This window comes from Acinonyx jubatus, chromosome E4 (genome assembly GCF_027475565.1).
Source record: "Acinonyx jubatus isolate Ajub_Pintada_27869175 chromosome E4, VMU_Ajub_asm_v1.0, whole genome shotgun sequence".
Taxonomy (NCBI): domain Eukaryota; kingdom Metazoa; phylum Chordata; class Mammalia; order Carnivora; family Felidae; genus Acinonyx; species Acinonyx jubatus.
In genome coordinates, this window is record NC_069395.1 from 8,902,099 (window position 1) to 8,923,962 (window position 21,864).

The 21,864-nt window shown below is 52.6% G+C and overlaps 1 protein-coding gene and 1 long non-coding RNA gene across 3 annotated transcripts in view; both read right to left on the bottom strand.

Moving 5' to 3' along the window:
- The window catches only part of LMX1A (LIM homeobox transcription factor 1 alpha), a 161,179-nt gene extending 151,568 nt beyond the window's left edge, over window positions 1-9,611 (bottom strand). Inside the window, exons 1-3 of one of the 2 annotated variants that reach the window (XM_027075040.2) lie at window positions 9,397-9,611; window positions 8,547-8,644; window positions 6,032-6,218 (exon numbers count right to left, since the gene is read on the bottom strand). In XM_027075040.2, the coding sequence (XP_026930841.2) occupies window positions 6,032-6,218; window positions 8,547-8,622 (263 nt within the window). In that variant the 5' untranslated portion in view covers window positions 8,623-8,644; window positions 9,397-9,611. Of the gene's footprint in view, window positions 1-6,031; window positions 6,219-8,546; window positions 8,645-9,136; window positions 9,276-9,396 lie in introns of those variants that run through there. The other variant, XM_027075039.2, reaches the window with a different exon arrangement.
- Window positions 9,612-10,558: 947 nt separating this feature from the next.
- LOC106965570 (uncharacterized) lies at window positions 10,559-21,652 on the bottom strand. Its single transcript, XR_003425759.2, has 4 exons — window positions 18,443-21,652; window positions 14,773-17,826; window positions 13,096-14,277; window positions 10,559-12,946 (listed from the first exon to the last, which is right to left on the bottom strand). It is a non-coding gene; the product is annotated as an uncharacterized LOC106965570 (long non-coding RNA).
- Window positions 21,653-21,864: the final 212 nt, after the last annotated feature.

The window sequence follows — 21,864 nt, forward strand, 5'->3', positions numbered from 1 at the left end:
ATTCCTAGGGGGGAGAAAAAGAGGAGCCTCTTGCTCTGTGCAGAGAGTGAGAGGGGCACTTCCAGCCCAGAAGCCCCCAGTCCTCTCATCCCAGCCCGCAAGTGTCTTCCTAAGAACCTCCCTCTGAAGACGCAGAAGGGCACTGCAAAATCCACCTTGGAAAGATGGAAAGGAAAGGAAACGAAAGGAAAGGAAACGAAAGGAAAGGAAAGGAAAGGAAAGGAAAGGAAAGGAAAGGAAAGGAAAGGAAAGGAAAGGGCTAAAATACGGCTGATTTCATAGTTACGGCAGAAATTATTTTTTTTGTTTCTTTTTTTAATGTTTATTTTTGAGAGACAGAGACAGAGCACAAGGGAGAAGGGGCAGAGAGAGAGGGAGACACAGAATCCGAAGCAGGCTCCAGGCTGTGAGCTGTCAGCACAGAGCCCGATGTGGGGCTCAAACTCATGAACCGGGAGATCATGACCTGAGATGAAGTCAGACGCTCAACCGACTGAGCCACCCAGACACCACCCCCAGATATTATTTTTAATATTGTTTAAGTTTATTTCTTTATTTCAAAAGAGACAGAGACAGCATGAGTCGGGGAGGGGCAGAGAGAGAGGATCCCAAGCAGGTTCCATGCTGCCAGCCCAGAGCCTGAAGAGGGGTGGGGAGGGCTCGAACTCACGAACCTGTGAGATCATGACCTGAGCCAAAACCAAGAGTCAGATGCTCAACTGACTGAGCCACCCCACAGCAGAAATTATTTTCAAATCTTTCCATGTGATTGCACATTTTTTTCCTAGTGTTGTACAAGTATACCTAACAATCAAGTTAACGGGATTCAGTATGGGTGTTATTTTGCACTTGATATGATTCAACAATGGCATTTTGCACATGCATTTACTCTAAGAAGCTTCAACAAAGTTCTGACAACATAACGAGCATTTTAAATCCTCATCTCTTTGCTCACTTCCAAACACTGTGACCCAAATAACTTCTTTGACTGTAAAAAATCATAGGCTGATAATTTAAGAAATGGAATCGTTCTCGTTAGAGAAACAGGCACCTGCTCATTATCTCCAAAGCAATTTTTCCCGAATTAAAAAGCAACGATGACGAGGCCCCTCCAAAATCAGTCATGGGATCTTGGTTAATACAAAGGTTAGAAATAAGAAAAATGAAACCGAAAAGCAAGGCAAGCAATGAACTTTCAGGAAAGCTTTTGTCCCTAAAATCTGAAAGCAAAAGCAATTCCTTGCCCAGGTGGATGACAAAAGTCCCAGGACTCCAGAGTGAGTAGAACTGGATCGGATAAATAACTTTTTATAATGTGCTCCACGCGCTTAAGGATCAAAAGAATCCCATAACCTACTCTGAAAAGCAATGTTCATATCTAATTCCCAGAACACTATTAATATCTACTTGTGCCGTCTAATTTTATTTCAAAATGTTAGGTCTTAGATTCCAAGGAAGTCCTACCCAGGGACCAATACATATAAAAAGAGAAAACACCTCTAAGCAAGGACTGTTTCCAATCACCCTTGAAATAAAAAAAAAGAGATTACGCGGCCTGTACCAACACATACCACAGCCCATGGACGGTGCTTATCCCGAGCTAAAACCGCCCTGCAATTTAATGCAGACATCAATTTATTACCTCGCTGTGTTTGATTTTTATATTCCTTATATTTTATTATGCCAGGAGTGGGGCCAACAAAAGATAAAGTGCGGACAAAAAAAAAAACAAAAAAAAAAAAACAAAAAAAACCCCTAACAATTGCCTCTGTAATTTCATCGGTAGGCTCCTTTTATGAGGAACCGCATGCCCAATTTTGATCTCCAAGTAATGTCCCAGTAATAAAACCACACTAATTCTCCTCCCTACACACACACACATCCTACGCTACCTTGATAAAATGCAGAATTAGTTCATTACTGGTCCTAATAGAGCTCATTACCTCAGCCATTTTTTTTTTCCTGAGGACCTGCCAATCAGCAGGTCGAAGGCAAGGTACAGGGAAAGTCCCTGTCTTCAGAAAATTGGTCTGCTCCACAAGAAAGGGGAGAAAACATGGCGCGGCCCTCTGAGGAAAGGTCTCCCAAGGCCTGGGATTTGCTGACATGCGAGGAGTTGCGATGTTATGAGAACAGCTCTGATGACAGCAGCTATCCCACACTGCTCCTAGGATGTCCAGAACAATCTAAGGGATAATGATAAACTTCATACGTGAGAGGAGAGGGCCCCGGCTGACGCACCGAGCTGCCAGGCACATGAAAGAAACAATATAAACTTGATTTAAATGTGGGATCCCTTCCAGAAGGCTTAATTATCTATTGTATTACCACATTCCCGTGATTCAGCAGCCTCTTCTGTCTCCAGCTAAAGTCCGACTACACTATTTGTTTGGAACAAATTCACGGAAAACTCCAAACTACCCAGATCATAGAGGACTCAGTTAAATAGGGAACAACAGTTATATAAATAGAAGTCCCCTAGGCTGGAAAATATTTTGGTTGTCTGCTAACTTTCAGGAACGCTGAAAACAGTTGAATTCAGTTTTTAAACGTCCACACCGATAGAGTACCCTTGTGTTTTATATTGCTTAGTACAGCTCCACCAATTCTCTCAATGTATTTGTTTTGGATGATCAGAAGATAAATGATTCCTAAGGGTGTCATAACGTATGAGACAAATATTTAGCAAAACATCCCGAAGTTTTAAATGAATGGCTGTGTCTAAGGTTGCCATTGTCAATTCCATTTTTTTTTTTAATTAGACAAATTTGGTGTTTGACACCAAGAAGGTGTAACAGCTAGGTGACAGGGTAGAATTTTCACTTTCTAGCTGGCCACCTGACATCGAGAAGAGGGGGGCTCATAATTCAAATGCAAAACTGCCCCACAGCCAGAAATGCACAAATGGCCAAAATAAATATAATAAACTCGTTTTAATATTATGTTTGTGACCTTCACTGAAGACTGCACGTGAGCTATACGTACACGCTTTCATTTTAAGGTGTAGGAAAAGCACTCAAACTTGGTGGATTTGGAGAGCAGGGCACTGCCCGATCTGTGTTTTTCTGACATGCTTCCTCGCTGACCCCCATGCTGTCCCACCACCTCTCTCCCATCTCATTTTCCTCCCCGTTGGCCCAAAAGGGCAAAGCTGTTTTTAAGTATCTATTTATTAAAGAGGAAAAGTGCTCTCTGTGACTGTCTCGCGAGGAGCATCTGAAACGGAATGGTCCCTCTGGAGGATAAAGATCTGGTCCTGCCAGAGAGCTTCTAGGCAACACCTAGTCTGCACTTAGGAGAGGCTTCTGGGAAAGTTGATAGAATACAGAAGGCCAAAGGGCTGGGCTGCAAGTCCCCTGAAGGCAGCTCTGAGATCCAATCTCAGAGCCTCTCACCACCGAGGCAGCCGGGGGACTTACCTAGTGAAGCCTGAAAACAGCTTGCTGAATAAAGGACTTTGTCTTGAGCCACATTCTGAAACAAATACACCAACCTCTTCCCTCTCCTACAGCAACTACCCTGCGTGCGAATGCCATTCAGATCATCACACATGTTAAAACCCCATTTTGTTGGAAGAAGAATGGGATTGGGATGGAGAACAGAGGAGAAACAATCCTCATCCTAAAAAAAAAAAGGAAAGAAAAGAAGAGAAAAAAGCGAAAGAGAGAAAAGAAAAGAAATTGAGGGGGAGGCACAGACCAGTGCTGATAGCGTGCCATGAGTTAAAGAGTACAAGCAACCCCGCTCTGACGTCTGTGTTTCCGGAAAATACGTTAAAATGAAAATGAAAATCCCTCGTCGTAACACCAACGTCTCTCCGAACAATGCAGCTCGCACCCCTTTACAAAATCTCCTTGGTTCTGGCCAACAGCTGGCAAGCTGATCCCTGCAATTTTGCCTTTGCAGAAATAGCTGTGAGGGGCGAACTGACCCTAGTGGGCTAATAAGCCCAAACGGAGGCCAAACCTGGGGGCTGAAATGGAAGGGACATTGTTGTGTTAAGTACTTTACAACAACTGTTTCTTCCCCTCTTGACACAGCCTGACTTCCTTAAAGAAGATCTGACTGGCCAGACAGCTGTGTTGACCCTTAGGCCTTCTTTGATTCGTGATTTTTTTTTTTTTAACAAACAGAATAGAAATTCACAACCCAAATCCTTTCCTAAGCTTCCAATACTCTTGAGTTCGCTAGTGTTGTGCCTGAAGGATGTGGACATTTCAGTAATCTATAAGCAGGAAGATAAAGATTGGGTCTACACAATCCCAAAACCTTTAGATGAAAAGCAAGATGCGGGGGGCACGGGGCGGGGGGGAATCCAGCAATGCACCAGAAGCTTTATCCAAAGGTGATACTTGAAGTTCTGTGGGCAAAATCTGCTTAATTCCCCAAAAATTGCACTTTTCACTCAGACACCCTGGCAGCAAACAGACAACCAAGAACAGATACAGGCATGTCTTCTTTAAAAAATGTTAACCATAATTACCACTTTGTAAAGTGGTCCGTGTGTTTTCATTTCTTTATACGTTTCTGGATTGTCCAAGTCGCCCCACATCGAACATGTCTTCTTTGTAGGGCTAACAAACGTAAAGTTATCTTTCCAAGCATGAATGCCCAGTACCCTTTCCACGTGAGGGTGAAATTCAAATGTACCATGGCAAAGGAGCACCGGGAGGCAGAAAAAACACTGTGTGTGTGTGGTCACTGGGTATAAACGCGTTGCCAGTTTTTGGTAAACCTCATAGCCCAGGAAACACTGGAGGAAAAAAAAAAAAGATTTGTGTTCGTTCTCAACGTTTTGTCGTTGTTGCTGGAGATTTCTGCACAGCCCCCCTCACTGCGTTTTTAACAACACTCCCTTGATTATCCTCAGTAGTGCGGGCCCCTTTATGCACCAGTAACAAATGCGGAATTTTCTGCGCGCACGCGCATCCGCTCACTCACAGATACCAATCCTAGTGTGCAAAAACAGAGGCCTGCGTTTCAGCGGCTTTGCGTTCCTCCGATGCCGCCCTGCGCAGCTTTGAGAAGTCAGTGTCCCCATGAACTAGCCATTGTGACAAGGCCAAGTAGTTCCCTCTCCACGGACCCACTCAGCAACTCCGGGCCTGCCTGGTGAGAACCAGGAAATCCTTCTAACTCCCTCTTCCCTGCTGCATCCAGGCTTTAGGCATTACAGAAATCTAGGTTCAAAATAATCGACTTTCTTAAATACCTGCCGCCTAACTCTCCTCAAAACACACCAGAACGTTCCCGTGGGCAGGAGACAACTGAATCCGCTGCAAGGCTGCAATCCACACCCACAAGGGAATTAGTGGGGGGAGGGGGGCGGAGATGCGGGACCTAGGAGGGCGCCTCAAATCAGGCCCCGCTTCTGGCCTAACTGCCCCTGCGCCCCAGAGTTTTTGAGAACCGGGGCCGGGAGGGTCGGGGACAGTGAGAGAAAAGGCACGCAGGGTGTGCGCGGAGCTCAGAGGGACGGCAGCGCCCTGAGCCCAATCTGTCGGGACCGCCAGTGGACAAAGCCGAGCGGGTAACGCGCGCCGCGCGGGGCACGGAAGCCGCGGGAGCACCCGGGGAGCACCGGATGAACACCGCTCTCCGGAATCTCGCGGGCGGCGCGGACACGCGGGTGAGGCGGCGTGGGAACCCGCGCGGAGACCTGAGCTCCTGGCAGCCCCGGGGGCACCCCCGTGAAGGGGAGAGACGGGAACAGGCTTCGTGGGGTGGGAGCCCCCACGGAGGTGCGTCAAGTCGGAGTCGGAGCCCGCGAGGCCTGCAAACCCGGCGAGCACACGGTGGAGGGAGCCGTCGCTCGCACCCCCGCGGCCCGGGCGGTGGCTGGGCGCCCGACGCGCTGCCCCGCGGCTGCGGGGAGTGTGCAACAAGCTGGGGGTGGATGGGATTTCTGCGCCTCCGGGGGTGCGGGCGCCTCTCGAGCCTCCTGGCAGCGGATGGGGGTAAAGGAGGCCCGAGGCTCCCGTGCCGGCTGGTGTCTGTCTGGGGGGCGCGCTCCGGCGGCGCGGACACTTACTTCTCGTAGTCATACTTGCAGTAGAGCTTCTTGTCCCGGTAGAAGCAGGTGGTCTCCAGGGGCTCTTTGCAGGAGGCGCACTGCACGCACTGCTCATGCCAGAAGCTGTCGTTGAGCCGCAGCAGAAACCTGTCCGAGATGACCCGTTGACAGCCCTCGCAGACAGACTTGGGGCTCACCGCTCTGCCTACAGCAGCAATAGACGTTCGCGGGTCAACCGCGCCGGCCCAGCATCCCGGCCAAAGGCGGCCGGGATGGGCTCCCATCACTGATCACTCCACACCCGCCGATTTCCCCCGCGTCCCCCACCCTGCGAAGCCCCCTGCTAAATCCACTAAAGCGAGTTGTGGAGAACAGAGGAAAATCAAACCGAGTGTTGTTTCTGATAAACGGCGACTCCATAGGAAGGTTCCAATTCTCCGGGGTTGGGGGCGCGAATCAGTAAGCGGCCTCAAAGACCAAACCTGCCCAGGTGGTCGCGGAAATGTGCGCGCATCCAGTGAAATGAGACCGCAAATACCGTTGCGCTCCCAGGTTTATCAGGTGAGTGTGAAGCCACTCACTGGGCTGGTCTCTTTCGACAATGATTAAAACTAAGGGTCTCTAAAAAAGAACTGGGGGGACTGGTTTTGCCTTCTGCTGAAACGCAATTCTATGTTTTGGGGGAAATTTTTAAGGTTTTTTATTTTGTTCCTAAAAAGTATCATTCGTGGAGAAAAATGCGATCTCCCTCCAGGCAGACTCAGTATTGTTCGAAGCAATGAACCCCAGACTTCTGCGTCTTGGCTGAAACACAAACTTCAGAGGGGTTTATATATATAATTGTATATATGTGTGTATACGTATATGTAGATACATGTATATTACATATATGTACACATACACACACACATATGTAATTAAGAAGCATCAAAATAGTAGGGAAAAGGGAGGAAGGACGCAGGGCGCGGAGATGCCACGGGAGTTCCGGGGATGGGGGTGCTGGGCTGCGGCGGGAGCGGGCGACACCCACCCCAAACCCACTCCGCGTGCACAGGGAATCCTCTCTACCCTACCCCCTCGGACTTTTGCCTGTTTGGTTCCTTTCTTTTGCTGGGTAGGGAGTGCACTTCTGTAGGGTGGAGGAACGCTTAGCCGCCTTTGTCGGCACATTTCACAGCTATTTAAAGAAGGCCTTGTCCCCTGGTAACAATACTCCTGCGCGTGGTGTCCCAAAGGGCCTGACCCTTCCCCATTTCCTTGCTACACTCCTGTCGCTTTTCCCTTGGGGGATCCTGCCACCAGTTCCTGAGTCGAGCCAGTCGCGTTGGGGCAGGGCAGGGAGGGCTAAGAAAAGTAGCGAGATAGTTCTCAACTGTAAAATGGTCTATTCTTTCTGCCCTGTCTCGGCATTCAGGGCCAGGACCCGGACGTTGGGAGCCGCCGTGAACCGGGAGGGGCGAATCCCTCCCCTGCGAGCCGCGACACCCGCTGTAGGTTACAAAGTCGCCCGCGCTAGGTGCCAGGGCAATGCCAGCTCTGCAACCCCCCCCCCCATCCCCGCACTCTTCCGACGCTGTCCGGAGCCGAGAAGTTTCCGCAAGCGCGGTTGAAAGAGGGGAGCGCAGCGCGCGTGATTTCGTTTCATCTGGGGAGTAGGGAGAACTCCTCTCTGGATTTGGTTTCTCCAGGCGAACTGCCTCCTCGCCTTCACCCCGCGGTAGCGGTTCCGAGTGAGGGAAAGAGGCAAGAGGTTTAAATGACAGAACGAAAATCTCTCCCGCTGAAAGATTAAAACACCCGCGACCCACACCTGAAAAACACCAAGGTCTGGGTGAGAGGCGGGGTTGAGAATCCTTGGCCTCAGATCAGCCAGACCCTCGCGTGCAGACACCCTTTTGAGGCCCTTGGCTCGCAGCTCCTCCGCGATCTCAGCGAAGGGATTGGGGAGGCGGGGGGGAGGGGGGGGCCGAGAGGGGGAACCCGCCGGCCTCGAGGTCCGGCTCCAGTTAATTAAAACCGAGGCGAGGGTCCTGTGGCGCGGGCTAATCCCCGCGCTGCGCTGCCCACCGGCCTGGAAAAGCCTTTGGGCCGTGCCCGAGGCTGAGGACTGGGGCTGGAGTCGGTGGGGACCAGAAGCCGCCTCGAACTTGGGCGCTCCGAGCCTCGCGTTTCCTTTGCTCGCCCTTAGGCCTCGGAGAAGCGTACGGCGTTTATGAGATGTCGATCAGCTCCGTGATTAAAAATCCATCCCCGGGTATCTTTAATCACTTGCCACTCACGCCCGCGAGCGATCTCGCCCGCCCCTCGCGGCTTTGGGGAATTCGGTGGCCCGCGCGTGAGGCCTGGGGCGGCTCGTCGGTTTGGGGTGGGAAGGACCCGAAGGGACAGACGGACGGACGGGCGGACGGACGGAGCGTGGGCGCAACTGAGCGCCGAACGCGGGGCGCTGGCTCCCCGTTCCGGAAAGCTGGGCTGCAGAGCTGGGGCCCGGGGGAAAGAGGGTGCACCCGGGGCGCACGGCCTGAACACTCACCCAGCAGCGAGGAAAAGGACGCCGAAGTCTCGATGGCGCTTTGGAAGTTCTCCTCCATCTTCAGGCCGTCCAGCATGTTCGGGCCGGGCCGGGAGGACCTGTAGAGGAGAGGAAACGGTGCTCCTGGGGTCCGCGCCCTCTGGGACCGGGAGCCCGCAGCAGCGGCACTCCTGGGAAAGGACGCAGGGAGTGTCCAGGGTCACCAGAATGAGCCGGGAGGGTAGAGTCCAGCCAAGAGAAACGTGGGGAGGGAGGAGAGAGACGAGTCACCGCGAACTGCTCTGACTGATCCGAGTTCCCTTGAAGTCGACGCGTTTTGTACTTAGACCTCCGCCCCCCGACTGCGCTTCTCCTTCCCTTGCCCCCCCCCCACATCCCCACCCCGTCCCCAGCCCCCGGTTTCCCATCCCGAGTCCGACTCCGCCCCAACCTATACGAATGAGGGCCCCAGGGACAGCTCTGCGGGAACCCGGCGACGTGGGGAGACGGGGAATAAAAGGGGTGGGTGTTCCCCTCGCGGGGCCGGGCCCAGGCACGAGGGACTTCGAGGTGAACCGCCCGCGCCCGGCCCGGCCCGGGGCGTCCCTCACCTGCCCCGGCCCAGGAGGGGCCGAGAGAGCGAGCCGGAGCGCGCCCGCCTGCTCGCCGACCCCGGGCGCGGAGAGCCGCTGGGGGCGCGCGGGGCGGTCCTCCCGCCGGTCGGCTGGTGCCGGGAACGTCTGCAGGAGCGAAGAAGTCGCCTCGGGGAGGAGCCGCGGCTGGCCCTGCTCACTCTTGGATGCATTTCAAATCAACTTTCCGAAACACGCCCGCCCGAGCCGGGAGCCCAAGAACGCGCAGCCCTCCTTACCTGGTGGGCGAGCTCGCTCCCCGCCGCAGGGGCGGGAGGAAGCGGCCGGGCGCCGCGGGGAGCTCCGGCCGGGGGAGGCGTAGGCCCTCGACGCTGCGGCCGGCGCGGCCGGGAGGGAGCCCGAGCGAGCGCCGGCCCCTGGCTCCGCTCCTCGGCGCGCCCGGGCCGGGCCGGGACGTGGCCGCGGGCGGCCGGCCTTCTCGGGACGTCCTGGCCGCCCGCGTCGCTCCTCTGGGTGCGGGGGGGTGGGGGGGGGCGGGGGAGGGCCGGGGCCGCCCCGAGGCCAGGAGGGAGGGCGGAGGCCCCCGGGGTCGTGGGTGCGAGTCGGGCCCCGCCGCGCCGGGGCGGATCCGGCCGCCGCTGACAGGGGCCGTTCGGCGCGGCGCGCGGCGGAGGGAAGGGGTGGGGTGCGCGGGGAGGCGGGCTGCGAGCGCGCCCCCGGAGCGGCCGCCGAGCTCCCTTCCCCGGCCGGGCTGCGCGGCCCAGCTCGCCGCGGCCGCCCCGCAGGCACGCCAAGGTTCCTCCCCTACACGTGCAGGGGCTCCCTCCCGGCCCCCGCGCCCCCCGGCTCCGCGGCGCTCGCGCGCGGCGTCCCCGGCCGCCCTCCACCTCCGCCGGCCACCGCGGCACCGCGGCCCTCCCCGCGCCGTCGGAAGCGCGGGCAAGCTGCGGCGCGAGGTTGCTCGCGGGGGGTGGGGTGGGGGGCGGCCCCTGCGGCGCCGAGCTCCTCCGTCCCCTTCCCCGTCGGCGGGGGCTCCCGCAAAGTTCCCGACTTCCGCTGGGCTCCCACCCCGTTGACCGTTTCAGATGGAAACCCATTGGCGGAGGGGAGGGGGTGGGGGGTTGCAGATGCCATAGGACCCACGCACGGTCCGGGCTTGAATCGGGCTCCTGGTAGAGACGAGGTGGGGTCCTCCCCACCCCCACCCCAGGCGCTGAGCAGGAAGCTGGCTAAGGGGGCATTCTTCGGGGCGAGAAGTCCTGGGGGCGATGTCAAGTCACTACACCCCCTAAGCTTAGCTTCCAGCGGTAGACCTCTGGCCCCTCCGGGAGCAGCAACGGGGTCTTAACCGTGTGTGGAGTCCAGGAGGTCAGCACGGGGCCCGGCCCCAAGTGGATACTCCATAAATACATCATAACGCAGGCTAACATTTTTCGAACATTTTATTTCGTGCCGGGTTTGGTCGCACAGTTAACTCGTTGAATCTTTACAGCAGCCCCTATGGGGGGGGGGGAGACAATGGTTATCCCAATATCACAGGTGAGGAAAATAGCACAGAGTAAGTCCCCCCACGCACGGTCAGTTCGCGGGATCCTCTGGGGGCCCCCTCAATTCCTGGGCCGAAGGGAACTAGATTGGACTTGCCAGGCGCTTTGGCACAGTGAACTGGGAGCAGGCGAGATGCCACATTGCAAGCGCTCTCTATTCCCTTCTCCAAGGACGGGACCACTTCCTTATTTTTCAAGAAATAGTGTTGGCAGCTCTTGTTCGGATGTGCTCGGAAGCCTTGACCCCATTCGCCATTGTAAGTGCTTTCTGCCAGCAGACCCAAGCCAAACACTGAATGTGACTTCAGGGAAACAAGGGAAAAGGGCAGAGAGTTTAATACTTTACATCTGAATGCTGCTTTAGACTTTCCAGGATACTTTCACCCTACAGGATTTTGCTTGGTCTTTACAACAAACCTGTGGGGTAGGCAGAACACAGTTTTAGCCACTGTTTCTGACGAATCTTTGCGGCTTAGTAGGGCTGGGAGATTTCTCTGATGTTGCCCAGATGGCTAGGGGCATGCCCCCGACACCTGTCCTTTGTCCTCTCTGCCACCCCCGGCAGACTGTGGGAAAATAATATGGATTACAAGTATCCTTAGGATAATGTATAAAATAGAAGTCAGGCAAGGAAAAAAAAAATGGAGTCGGGCAAATACAGTCATAGGGAATAGTTTTAAATGCCCAACCGAACTTTGCTTTCGCTAAAGGTCTTGAGTGCATGACATATGTTTAACTAGTGGTAAGAATATTCCTTTTAGAGAATATCCTGAAAGTGTGTGGGGTCCCATCTGACCCGGGACCCAAATCCCTCAAATGGTCTTTGCATCTCTGGAAGGCAGGCAGCGTGATGGGTACAGATCGCTCACAAACGTTCAGTAGGAACGTGTTTCCCCAACTCTTGGGCTCCTGGGTACCTTCCCAATGGAGACTGTGTGTCATAATCACATTACAAGCTGTAGCGCAAAGCCCAGCACATACATGTGATTAACAGATGCCATTTACTTCACTGATGGATGAGTGCCATGCTCGCTGTGTGGGGGGAGCGAGGAAAGGTGAAGGCACATGGGGGTCAGGAATCCAGGGACCTCACTTCCATTTCCCAGCTCAGCTGGGCCACGTTCACCTCCCTGCGCGACTGTACTTCCTCTCTGCGACGAAGGCGCCATATGCAATGGTCTGAGAGGCCTTCACCGTCTGAAGTCTGTGCAACCACACTGACTGTGGACAATGGGGTGGGCTGTAGAACAGCTCCTCATCATATGTTTTGCAGAATGTGTCCAGGTGTAGACGCTGAGGTAGCTAAGTGTCCAAAGCATTAAAGATATACCTTGTTTATTTGGGGTTTTCTCTTTTATGCTTTATTTTACCTCGCTCAATGAATCCCGCCCCTGCCCCATTATCATTTCACAATGGCCTGGGCCAGCTCAGTGACATGGTGGGTAGGTAGACAGGCAGCTTTCCCCTGACAGATTCTCCTGACCATGCCACATGGTTTTTCATTTTAAACTCAAATGCTATCATTTCACCTTTCTGATGACAGAAGATGCCACAAAGCCACTGTCCAAAAGCTCTTTATGAAGAACCAGCCATATTGTCCCTTTCATCAGAAATATTGTGTTCTGAGTGGTTGTGGAAAGGACGTAATCGGGCTTTAGAAGAGACACCCCAAACTACTGACTTTTAAAGGTGGAAGTGACCTTCAAGCTCATCTGGTCCAAGTGTTAAGTTTATATCCGGTCCAAATTCATTTCCCTAGCCAGCCACATCTGGTCCATTGACTGCTTGGGGCTTGGCCCTTCGTGATGTCAAATTCTACCTCGAAGAGCTGCCTGCTCTGTCCTATTCACTTTGTTTCTGAACCTACTCCAGTCTCTCTCTCTCCAGACCTGTTGCAGCTTTGCAGTGACCGTGGCTTCAGGGCCTCCTCTCCTTCCTGTGGCCATAAAATACCCGTTGACGCGGCCTGATTTGGCGTTAGCCTTTTCAGTGGCCGCCGTTGACTCAGACCGCGTACGTTATTAACAAAACCTCCTCAGTCCTCTTCCACGCAAGCTGCTGGTAGGCCACATCTCCCCCAAACTGCAAATTGTACGATTGGTGTTTGGCCCCAAGTGTGGAAACGTAACATTTATCCCCGTTGAGAGATAGGCAGCTGTTCCAAACATCAGGAATCTTGCAACTTCAAGCAGATTCCAAGAGATCCAGGGACTGTGTCTTAAGCCTAGTACTTTGCTTTGAGCGGGGGAAATGCAGGGCCCTGGCCAGTCTGGTCGGGAAGCTGCCGTCGTTGGAGGAAGGCGCACCACGGGCAACGAATAAAAAGCAACAGTGAATAAGGGGCCCCAAGAGGGTGCACAGGATCCCTGTAACCTGGGGGTGCTTCATGGAGGAGGTGCCCCTGGGCCTGTCCCAATTCTCTGCCCTCACCTGTCCTCAGCCAAGTAGCAATGTGTAGAAGATGGGGTGAGACAGGCAGACTGACCGTGGAGCTCCCCTTCCTTCGGCCGGAAACACAGAAGCACCACCCCCAGACTCATGAACCGCTGGTGGCTGGGGTTTGGGGAGAGGAGTGAGGACAGGGGAGGCGGGGGCTACCTCGCGGCGCAGTGGGAGGGAGACAGCGCGGGAGGAAGGACGTCCTGGTGCAGAGTGGAGATGACAGGAACACGTTTTTTTACTTTCCTTTTCTTGCTCTCATTCCTGTGTCTTATTAAGGGAAACACAAAGGGAAAATTGTGTTATTTGTTAAAAAATGTCAAAGTGTGTTTCCAGCGAGAGGAAGAAAAGCAGACACATTGCTGCCTAGACAGAGAAGGCCGTCTTCTGGGGGAGGCGGCCAGAGACAGGGCGGTGGGGGGCACTGGGGCTGCGAACTCTGCTGACCCCTGGACTCTTTCCCCAGGACTCCCCCTGGTCCCGCACTCACGTTCAGGAACCGGGGTACCGGGTGCCTCGGAACTTTCTGGGGCGGAGGCCATCCCAAACCAGCTGCTGGAATGGGAGGGGAGTCAGCTAACAAAGGCACCATTTACGACCCCGCATTCTTTGGATCTTGTCTAGAATCCTTTACGTGGCCCAGTCCATCTCCCTGTTGGACTGTGTGGTCCTTCAGAGAAGGACCCAGGTCAGACTCATCTGTGTTTCTCCTGTGCCCAGCACCATGCATTCCATGAGCCAAAGCCCCAGCGAATGTTTGTTGACTAAACAGAGAGTGCTCTTAAGTTTTAGTCCACCCCATGGCATAACTGGGTGTGCTAGAAAGAACATGCCTGGCTTGAGAAACAGCAAGGTGTGAGTTCAAATCCCAGCTGTGACATGTTTCTTTTTTTTTTTTAGCTTATTTATTTTGAGAGGGGGAGAGGGAGGGAGAAAGCAAGCGCAAGTAGGGGAGGGGCAGAGAGAGAGGGAGAGAGAGAGAAAATCCCAAGCAGGCTCCGAGCTGTCAGCGCAGAGCCGGATATGGGGCTCGAACCCATGAACCATGAAATCATGACCTGAGCTGAAACCGGGGATGCTTCACCAACAGCCACCCTGGCGCCCCCTAGCTGCGACATTTGTAAACTGTTAAAGCTTAGGTCCGTCAACTCCTCCCTGTTCCAGTGTCTTTATCTGTACAAGGAAAAGAATAATATTCTTCAAGAGTTAATAGAAGGGACGGATACGAAACACCTAATAATCTGTCTGGTTTACTTAATGTTCAAATATCCTTTACGGCCCCAGCTAGCCTCCCCATGAACGAGCAGGTATAGTTCCTCAAGGAAAATCGTCTGGACTTTGCCGTCATCTCATGAGCTAACAGGAGTCAGGCCAGCATTCGGACGGAGTTCACATGTCTAGCGATGGCACCTGTCACTAGACAGAGTAGTTGAGGGTCTCGGTGCCCCGGATAGGCTGTGCCCTGTGACTGGGAGGGTGGCATTGCTGAGCAGTGAGAAGATGGGGCCCTGGGGTCTCACAGACCTGGGACTGATCAGTGACTCCACCACTTATGATGACCTTGGGTACGTCCCACCATCCCTTCAAGCCTCGGTTTCCTCATTTAATGAATCAAGGGAATAACTGGGGGCGGCATTCGTGCATGTTAAGTGAAATAACATGACATACCTACTATGGGAACAGGCACCCAGTAGGAGGTCTAGGAGCTGTTATCACCATCCTTGTCACCGCCAACCTCACCATCAGACAACAGGCACCTGTAGAGCCACGTTGTACTTTGCTGTGTGGCCCCAGGACCTCGCATTTGGGCACAAGTGTCCAGAGAACATGCCTTGAATTAAACGGAGCTGAACTGAATCGAAGACCACCTTTGGCGCTGAGTGAGGTTCAGGGGGAATCTGGCTCGTGATTCAACCTCCAACCTGAGGAGGGATGTCTCTCGGAAAAAAACCCCACGTGCTCGGTAACAAGTCCCCAGATGGCAGGCTTCCTGCACAAGCTTCTCACCTGTGGGCCCTGACAAGCCCCATCTTTGACATCTACATGTGATACTTCGCACCGAATACCGGGAGCCTGGCAACAATGGGAAGGGGGAGCGGTCACGGTCACGAGGAGTGAACTCCCCAGGCACCAGCACAGAGAGAGATCTGGAAGACGTGAGGTCTGCTGAAATCCTGAGCCTGCTTCACTGACTCCTATGCCCACCACACCGCAGTTGCTATGTAGCGAATGTGTCAGTGGATTTAGGCAGAAGCCCCTGAACACAACGTCTGGTGGAGCCCTTGGAGGCCTGGCTACAGCTCTCTGCAGCACTGGGGCACCCAGTGCTGGGGTTCAGCGGCTCAGAACGTGGCCCACCGGCAGACACCTCACAGCACAGAGAGCCGCCTCTGTGCTGAGCAGGTGCAGAGACGGCTTCTACCAACCCAGTAGCAAAGACCCCAGCTACTTCCGGGCGTTTTCGGGAAGGAAGGGGCCTCATGTGCGTCTCCGCCCACCAAGTACATTAAACCAGAGTGGCTGCTGAGAGGACAGCCCTCATCCCTACCCCACACTCCCATCTCTGCCAATGGCTAGGCCACGTTTATCAAATGCCAATTTATTTATGTAATATGCCCCACCTAGTTTCTAAAAAGGATTTGAGGTGACATACGAGTATTATCAGTATTGTAATAGGGTTTTTCTTTTAATTTTTTTAGTGTTTATTTTTAAGAGAGAGAGAGAAAGAGAGACAGTGTGCAAGTGGGGGAGGGGCAGAGAGAGAGAGGGAGACACAGAGTTAGAAGCAGGCTCCAGGCTCTGAGCTGTCAGCACAGAGCCTGACATGGGACTTGAACCCACGAACCGTGAGATCATGACCTGAGCCGAAGTCAGACGCTTAACTGACTGAGCCACCCAGGTGCCCTGTAATATGTTTTTTTTTTTTTTTTAATTAAAATTATACACTGGGAACAGAAGAGGAAATCATCCCCCAAAATAACTTGGGGACAATATTTTAATTGTGATAGAATGTTAAGTGTCACCCCGAGTTTACAAGAGGAGACAGAAGAGCAAGGCCCTACAAGATCGCTATGATCACATCAAACTTTGTGTCAGTTACATTGACATGACCAGCTGGCCTGTGGAGAGACCCCACAACAAAAGAACAAACATCGAATCCATGAAGGCAGAGATCAAATCGGAGAGCTCGTTAACAGCGTTGGAACAGTTTTATTTTTATATACTGACTGTATTTCTCCTCTTCCGAAAATAATTTCAGCTCACATAAAACTAAAGAGAGATTCAACAAACTCCAAAATCAGGAGGACAGGAAACAGAGATGAAGATGTGCTAACTGTAAGAATGAATAGTGGCCTCCTGGGGGCAGAAATTATGTGTATTGCCTTGCTCCCCGTAGTTGGATCTAACATAGCTCTGAATACCTACTTGGCACCTGTTATGTGTGAATTTTTGAATAAGCCAATGAATACTGTGATTGGGAGTGAAATTTGCCTTTTGGGCTTCCTAGTAGCCAGAGCAAAAAGGGATACCGCCACCCCACAGATATTTTTGCATGAGTGCTGGCGTTGCAACCGTGGCTTTGTCTGAGGAAGCAAAAGAGAAAGCGTATCCTTAGTCCTCATAGCTCTAGATGCCTTTGCCCAAGTGCATACACGGTGAACCTTTCCACCCCATCCCCAGCACAGTGTCCTGCACAAAATGAATCCATTAATGAGATCAGGAAAAAAAAAAAAATTCTTCGATGCATCTAAAGTATAATCATTCCCACCTTTCTTATCCCGTACATGATTTATCTACCACCCTCTTTGCACCTTGAATAATGGAGGGGAAAAAAAAAAAACAACTTGTCAGGAGGCTTTTGAAAGTGATGGCGTTCCAGGCAGATTGCAGGGCTTGGGTGAAAGCATGAACGGCGAAAAGCTGGACGATCTCTACGAACGTAGGGAAGTAGGCCAGCCGGGAGGTTTGAACACTGGACCTCAGAGTTTATCACTCTGTAGGCCACTGGCCGCCTTTGAACGTTTTGGACGAGAGTAAAATAATCAGGAATATGGTCTGAGTTGACAAGATGGTCTGGTAGCAGCGGGGCTGATAATTCAAAAGGAGAAAGAGGCAGTAGAACAGATAAACTTTATCACTCTAGTATAAGCAAGAAATCCAGGGCCTGGACCAGGGCAGGGACAGCAGAAATGACATCGAGGGGGATGAATGTGAACGTCCTCTCAGAAATCGAGTCAACAAAGTTCCACATTGTGAGGTGAGGACAACGGAAGGAGGAGAGGAATCAAAGAAGCTTGGGGGAATGGTGGCCCCGGAACAGAAGAGGGAACAGCAGCAGGATGGGGTACCAGAAGTTTGGTGGCTTTTCACAGTGTTTTCACATTCATTATCTCACTGATTTCATCTGCAAGTAGAGAGATCCGCCCTGAACATCAGCCTGAAAAATACTCTCTCTGCCCCAGGCCTGGAGCTGCCAAGTTTCAGTGACTAAATCTTTGCCTCGGATCCTGCCAGTGACAGCAGGGCACCCGCTTGAGGTGTCTTGCCCGTTCCGGGCAGCGTGGAGTCCTCGCAAGCACTGAGCCATCCTGTCCTGGTTCTGTGCCAGCAGCAGCGAAGAGCCAGGTAGCAAAGCGCTCTGGCCTGCGACGCTTGCCAGGAGCTTGATGGGTGTGCCCCAGTGGGTGTGCCCCAGGGTTCAGCCAGAGTCTCCCGGAACATCTGGGCAGGGCGGGGAGGCAGGAACACATCCATCAGTTTCTTTAGCGACTCATCTTTCTTCCCACTGGGTAGCGGGCTTTGGCTTCGCCACTGACTCACTCCCAGGCCCAGGCAGTGGCTTCTCCCCCGGACAACAGGGCAGAGCACGGCTCACCTCCTGGAGGCAGGACCTCCAGGAGAGGCCTCCGCGTGTACCTGGCTGAGCCTCAGGGGGGTGGGTCCACCGATTTCATAAAGAGAACAAACACTGATCTAGTTGCTAAAACGTCAGCCCTGCGAGGGACTCTGGGCACGCCTAGTCCAGCCCCCATTTCCCAGCCAAGGTGCCTCCAGCCTGTAGCCTCCACTGTCCCCATGCCGTCCTTGCCGTGAGTCCTCTGAGGGACCCCTCTTCCCCATCCGCACACACCGTCCCCAACTGACTTTTCAGGCCTCATCTCCCCCACTCCCCTCCTCTTCTCTGTCCTCGCCCACTCAACACCACACACGACCCCTGCCCCTAGAAGTCACCCTGACCTTGCCCAGATCCTGCAGGCGCGCCCCTGTGCTTGGGCACAGACTGTGTCCTCAGCCAGGAGTCCCCTTCCCCTCCTCCTCTGGCCCGTTGAATACCTACCTCTTCTGCTCCTAGACAGGTAATTAGCACTTCCTCTGGGTCCCTTCACGGGCTGTTTAGCATTTATCACTTGATATCACCAGTTTTTCTTTCGATGCCTGCCTCCTTCACTGGAAACACACACATCTGTGTCTTATGAAGCCTTGTGTCCTCAAAGGCTGGCAGAGCTGGGTCCTGCTGACAGGTGGGGAGGGAAGAAGGAAAAGGCAGATGCTGCTAAGGCTCACAATCCAGGGAACAAGGACAGGTGCAGTCAGGTGTCTCCCCCCACCCTCCAATTCTCCCCAACATCTACTAGGCATTCAGCTCTTGCTTTCCTTCCAGAACCTCCTTCCGTACATCAAAGAACACACAACTGTAGATCCACTCCCCACTTTGTAACCCAAAAGGTAACACTGCTCTAAACTTTTTTTTCCCACAAAGCCCTTTAAAACCCTTCCGAGTTTCTCATATGTATCCTGTCTCCATTTGAGTCTCCAACTTAAATATCCAAGAGACAAAAGAAACCACACATTGAATGTAAGTTAAAGCACACCGCCCCTTGCTTTTTCAAAAGACTGAGTTCCTGGGGAAGCCATGTAAGAATCACATTGTCATTAAACCCATCATATTTTCAGCGCATTGAGGGAGGGGTGTTGCTTAAAGATATCTGGAGTGATTCCTCTTATCAGTGATGGAATGATCAGTGAATAGTACACTACTGCTCAAACTATGTATTAGGTTCAGATCAACACCCCAGTTTGTCGGAACCCAGCACCACGCACGTAAGCGAGAACAAGTTTCCCCGTCTCACTAGAAAAAGAGGTAGCATTTACAGCCAGAGTTTCTCCCACAGAAGCCCCCTCAAACCTGGCTGGCCCCACAGCCTGTGGGATCCTAGGGGCCGGATCCTGCAGGCACACGGGTACTTTCCGGGAATTGTAATAAGGTGAGCAGAAGCCGCTTCAATGATTTGAGCTCACAATGGCACCATCTAAGGACCTAAACTGTTGAAGGCTGTAAATCAAGGGTCAATCAGTTTTAGCCACAGGCCCAGTCCAACCCACTGCCTGTTTTTGGAAGGCTTGCAACCTAAGAATGATTTTCGCATTTTTAAACGATCTCATAAAATCAAAAGGAGAATAACATTTCACGAGAGGCGACAGTCATGTGAAATTTAAATGTCAGTGTCACTAATAAAGTTGTATCTGAACACAGTCTGCTCTTCTGTTCCGTTACCATCCACGGCCACGATGGCAGAGTGGATCATTGAGACAGAGACAGTATGGTTGCAAACCTCAAGGGTCTACTCTCTGGGTCCCTTACAGAAAAAGTCTGTCCCCAGCCCTGCTTGAAAGGACACGGCAAGACCCAGAGCAGATGTCTAGATGAGATGGGCTTGTCTTTTAGGGTGTTGGGGTGTCTATAGCTGGCCAGGGAGGCCATGAGGTTCTTTTGAGCAGTGGATCAGATCAGATTGAAAGTGGTTGAGACTTTCATCCCTTTTGAAGAAAGGCATCATCATCATCATGAACCAGTGCTGACAGCTCCCTCATGGACATCAGAGGATCAAACTGACTTTTCCTAGCCAATTCCCATGTCATTCCTGGAGTTCAAGGTGAGCAGGTGAAGTCCAGCCAACTGCAAGGTCACATTACCCTCCTGCAGAACCGCAGGTGTCCACAAGGGGGCGGCAGCTCTCCTGTTTGCAGTTAGTCTGATGGCCTTCCCAAGTTAGGGGAGCAGCCCCAGAGACGTCTGTGCCTCGCCAGCCTCCACAGAACCTTCTCTCTAGACCGGTAGTCAAGAATGGGGCCTTCTTACCATGCAGGAACCACATAAGCCTCCCCAGGCAGCCAGTCTGACATCTTGGTGGTTGATCATCAAACCTATTAGTCTTGAATATCAGCAATAAGAAACAAAGAGAGAAACAAAACAAAAAAATTGGTTGGGTGTCTCTCACTTGTCCTTGTCTGCTCCTGACTCTCTCTGCTATTCCAGTCAAGCACTCTGTGCCAGATTTTAGCCTATGGTCTCTCAGCTCTCAAATCGCCCTTGCGATGCTGGGGCTAGGGTTTCACGCACCGAAGTTGTGTTTTTTTCCAGATGATTCCATGTGAGGCTCTGCTAGGTGAAGATGGTGGAAGAAGGGATTTACCTCCTGCAAGTTTGCCTCATTGGGCTCCCCTTCTGTCTGTGGCTCTGACGGAGGCCCCAGCAATGTTTCCTCACCCTGGTAATAGCAGTCCCTTCCCCCGATAGCAAGTGCAGCCCGCCCACGTCCTCCCCAACACCACACAGCAATCTTCCCAGTGTCCGCTTCAGAGACACTAACACCAGCTGGTCGTGTCCTATCCCCAGAGCTCTGAGCCCCAGGTCCACCAGGCCAATCCTCCAAGGTCCTAATTTTTATAAATTCCATATTCCGCCCTTGGTCCCCCTAAGTCCTATGGGCGGTAGGGTCTCCTGTGATGGCTACATTTATGTATTTATTTATCTATCAATTTATTTAATTTTATTTTGAGAGAACGCACACACATGCACAAGGAGAGGAGGGGCACAGAGAGAGGGAGAGAGAGGATCCCAAGCAGGCTCTGCACTGTCAGCACAGAGCCCGATGCGGGGCTCGATCTCACAAACGGTGAGATCATGACCTGAGCCAGAAACAAGTGTCCGAGGCTCAACCAACTGGGCCACCCAGGCGCCCCTTACTACGTTTATGAAAACCTAGTGTTCTCCTCCTGCCTTTTCAGCGACCTAATTGACAATGCTATGCCTGGTTAACTATTCTTTATGTTAGATTCTCACTGTTTAAGTAACTAGGGCAGCTTCTGTTCCCCAACTGGACTCTAACTGATACCCAACTTTTCTCAGGTCTAAAACTAACAAGAGATTCTTGGATTACGGATGCTCCTAGAGCCGACCTGGAAAATTAAGTCTATAAACGCCTCATGCGCACGTACAGGTAAAGACACTGGGCCACTCTGCACTTGTGCCTGCTGGGAGGGGGGTGGGGGAGGCAGCCTCTCACCCAGTCCCTCAACCCCCTAGTCCAGACAAAGGAACGGGGAAAATAAAAGTACCCAGTGCCCCACAGTGGCCTGGTGAGAGAGAGCCGGACCCTTCGCAGATCTTCTCAATTGTGTCTGGTCTGGCAGAGAACAATCCTCAGACACAAATTCTTTCCAGACAGCAAGATGCTTGGGAAAAGAGAAGCCACGTGGAGCACAAGAGAAGGATGTTTAAAAATGCTTGAGGGCTCCCACTCAAGAAAGTCCACCCTGCAAAGAAAGAAGACGCCTTCATGTTGGGGGCTGATTGCGCAGCCGATGGGATCCCAGTACAGATTATCTTCTAGTGGGAAAAACTCACCTTAAAAATTAAAATGCCTGGCGGCAGATTTGGACCCGTGCAGGGGGCAGAGCGGGATGAGAAGCGGGCGG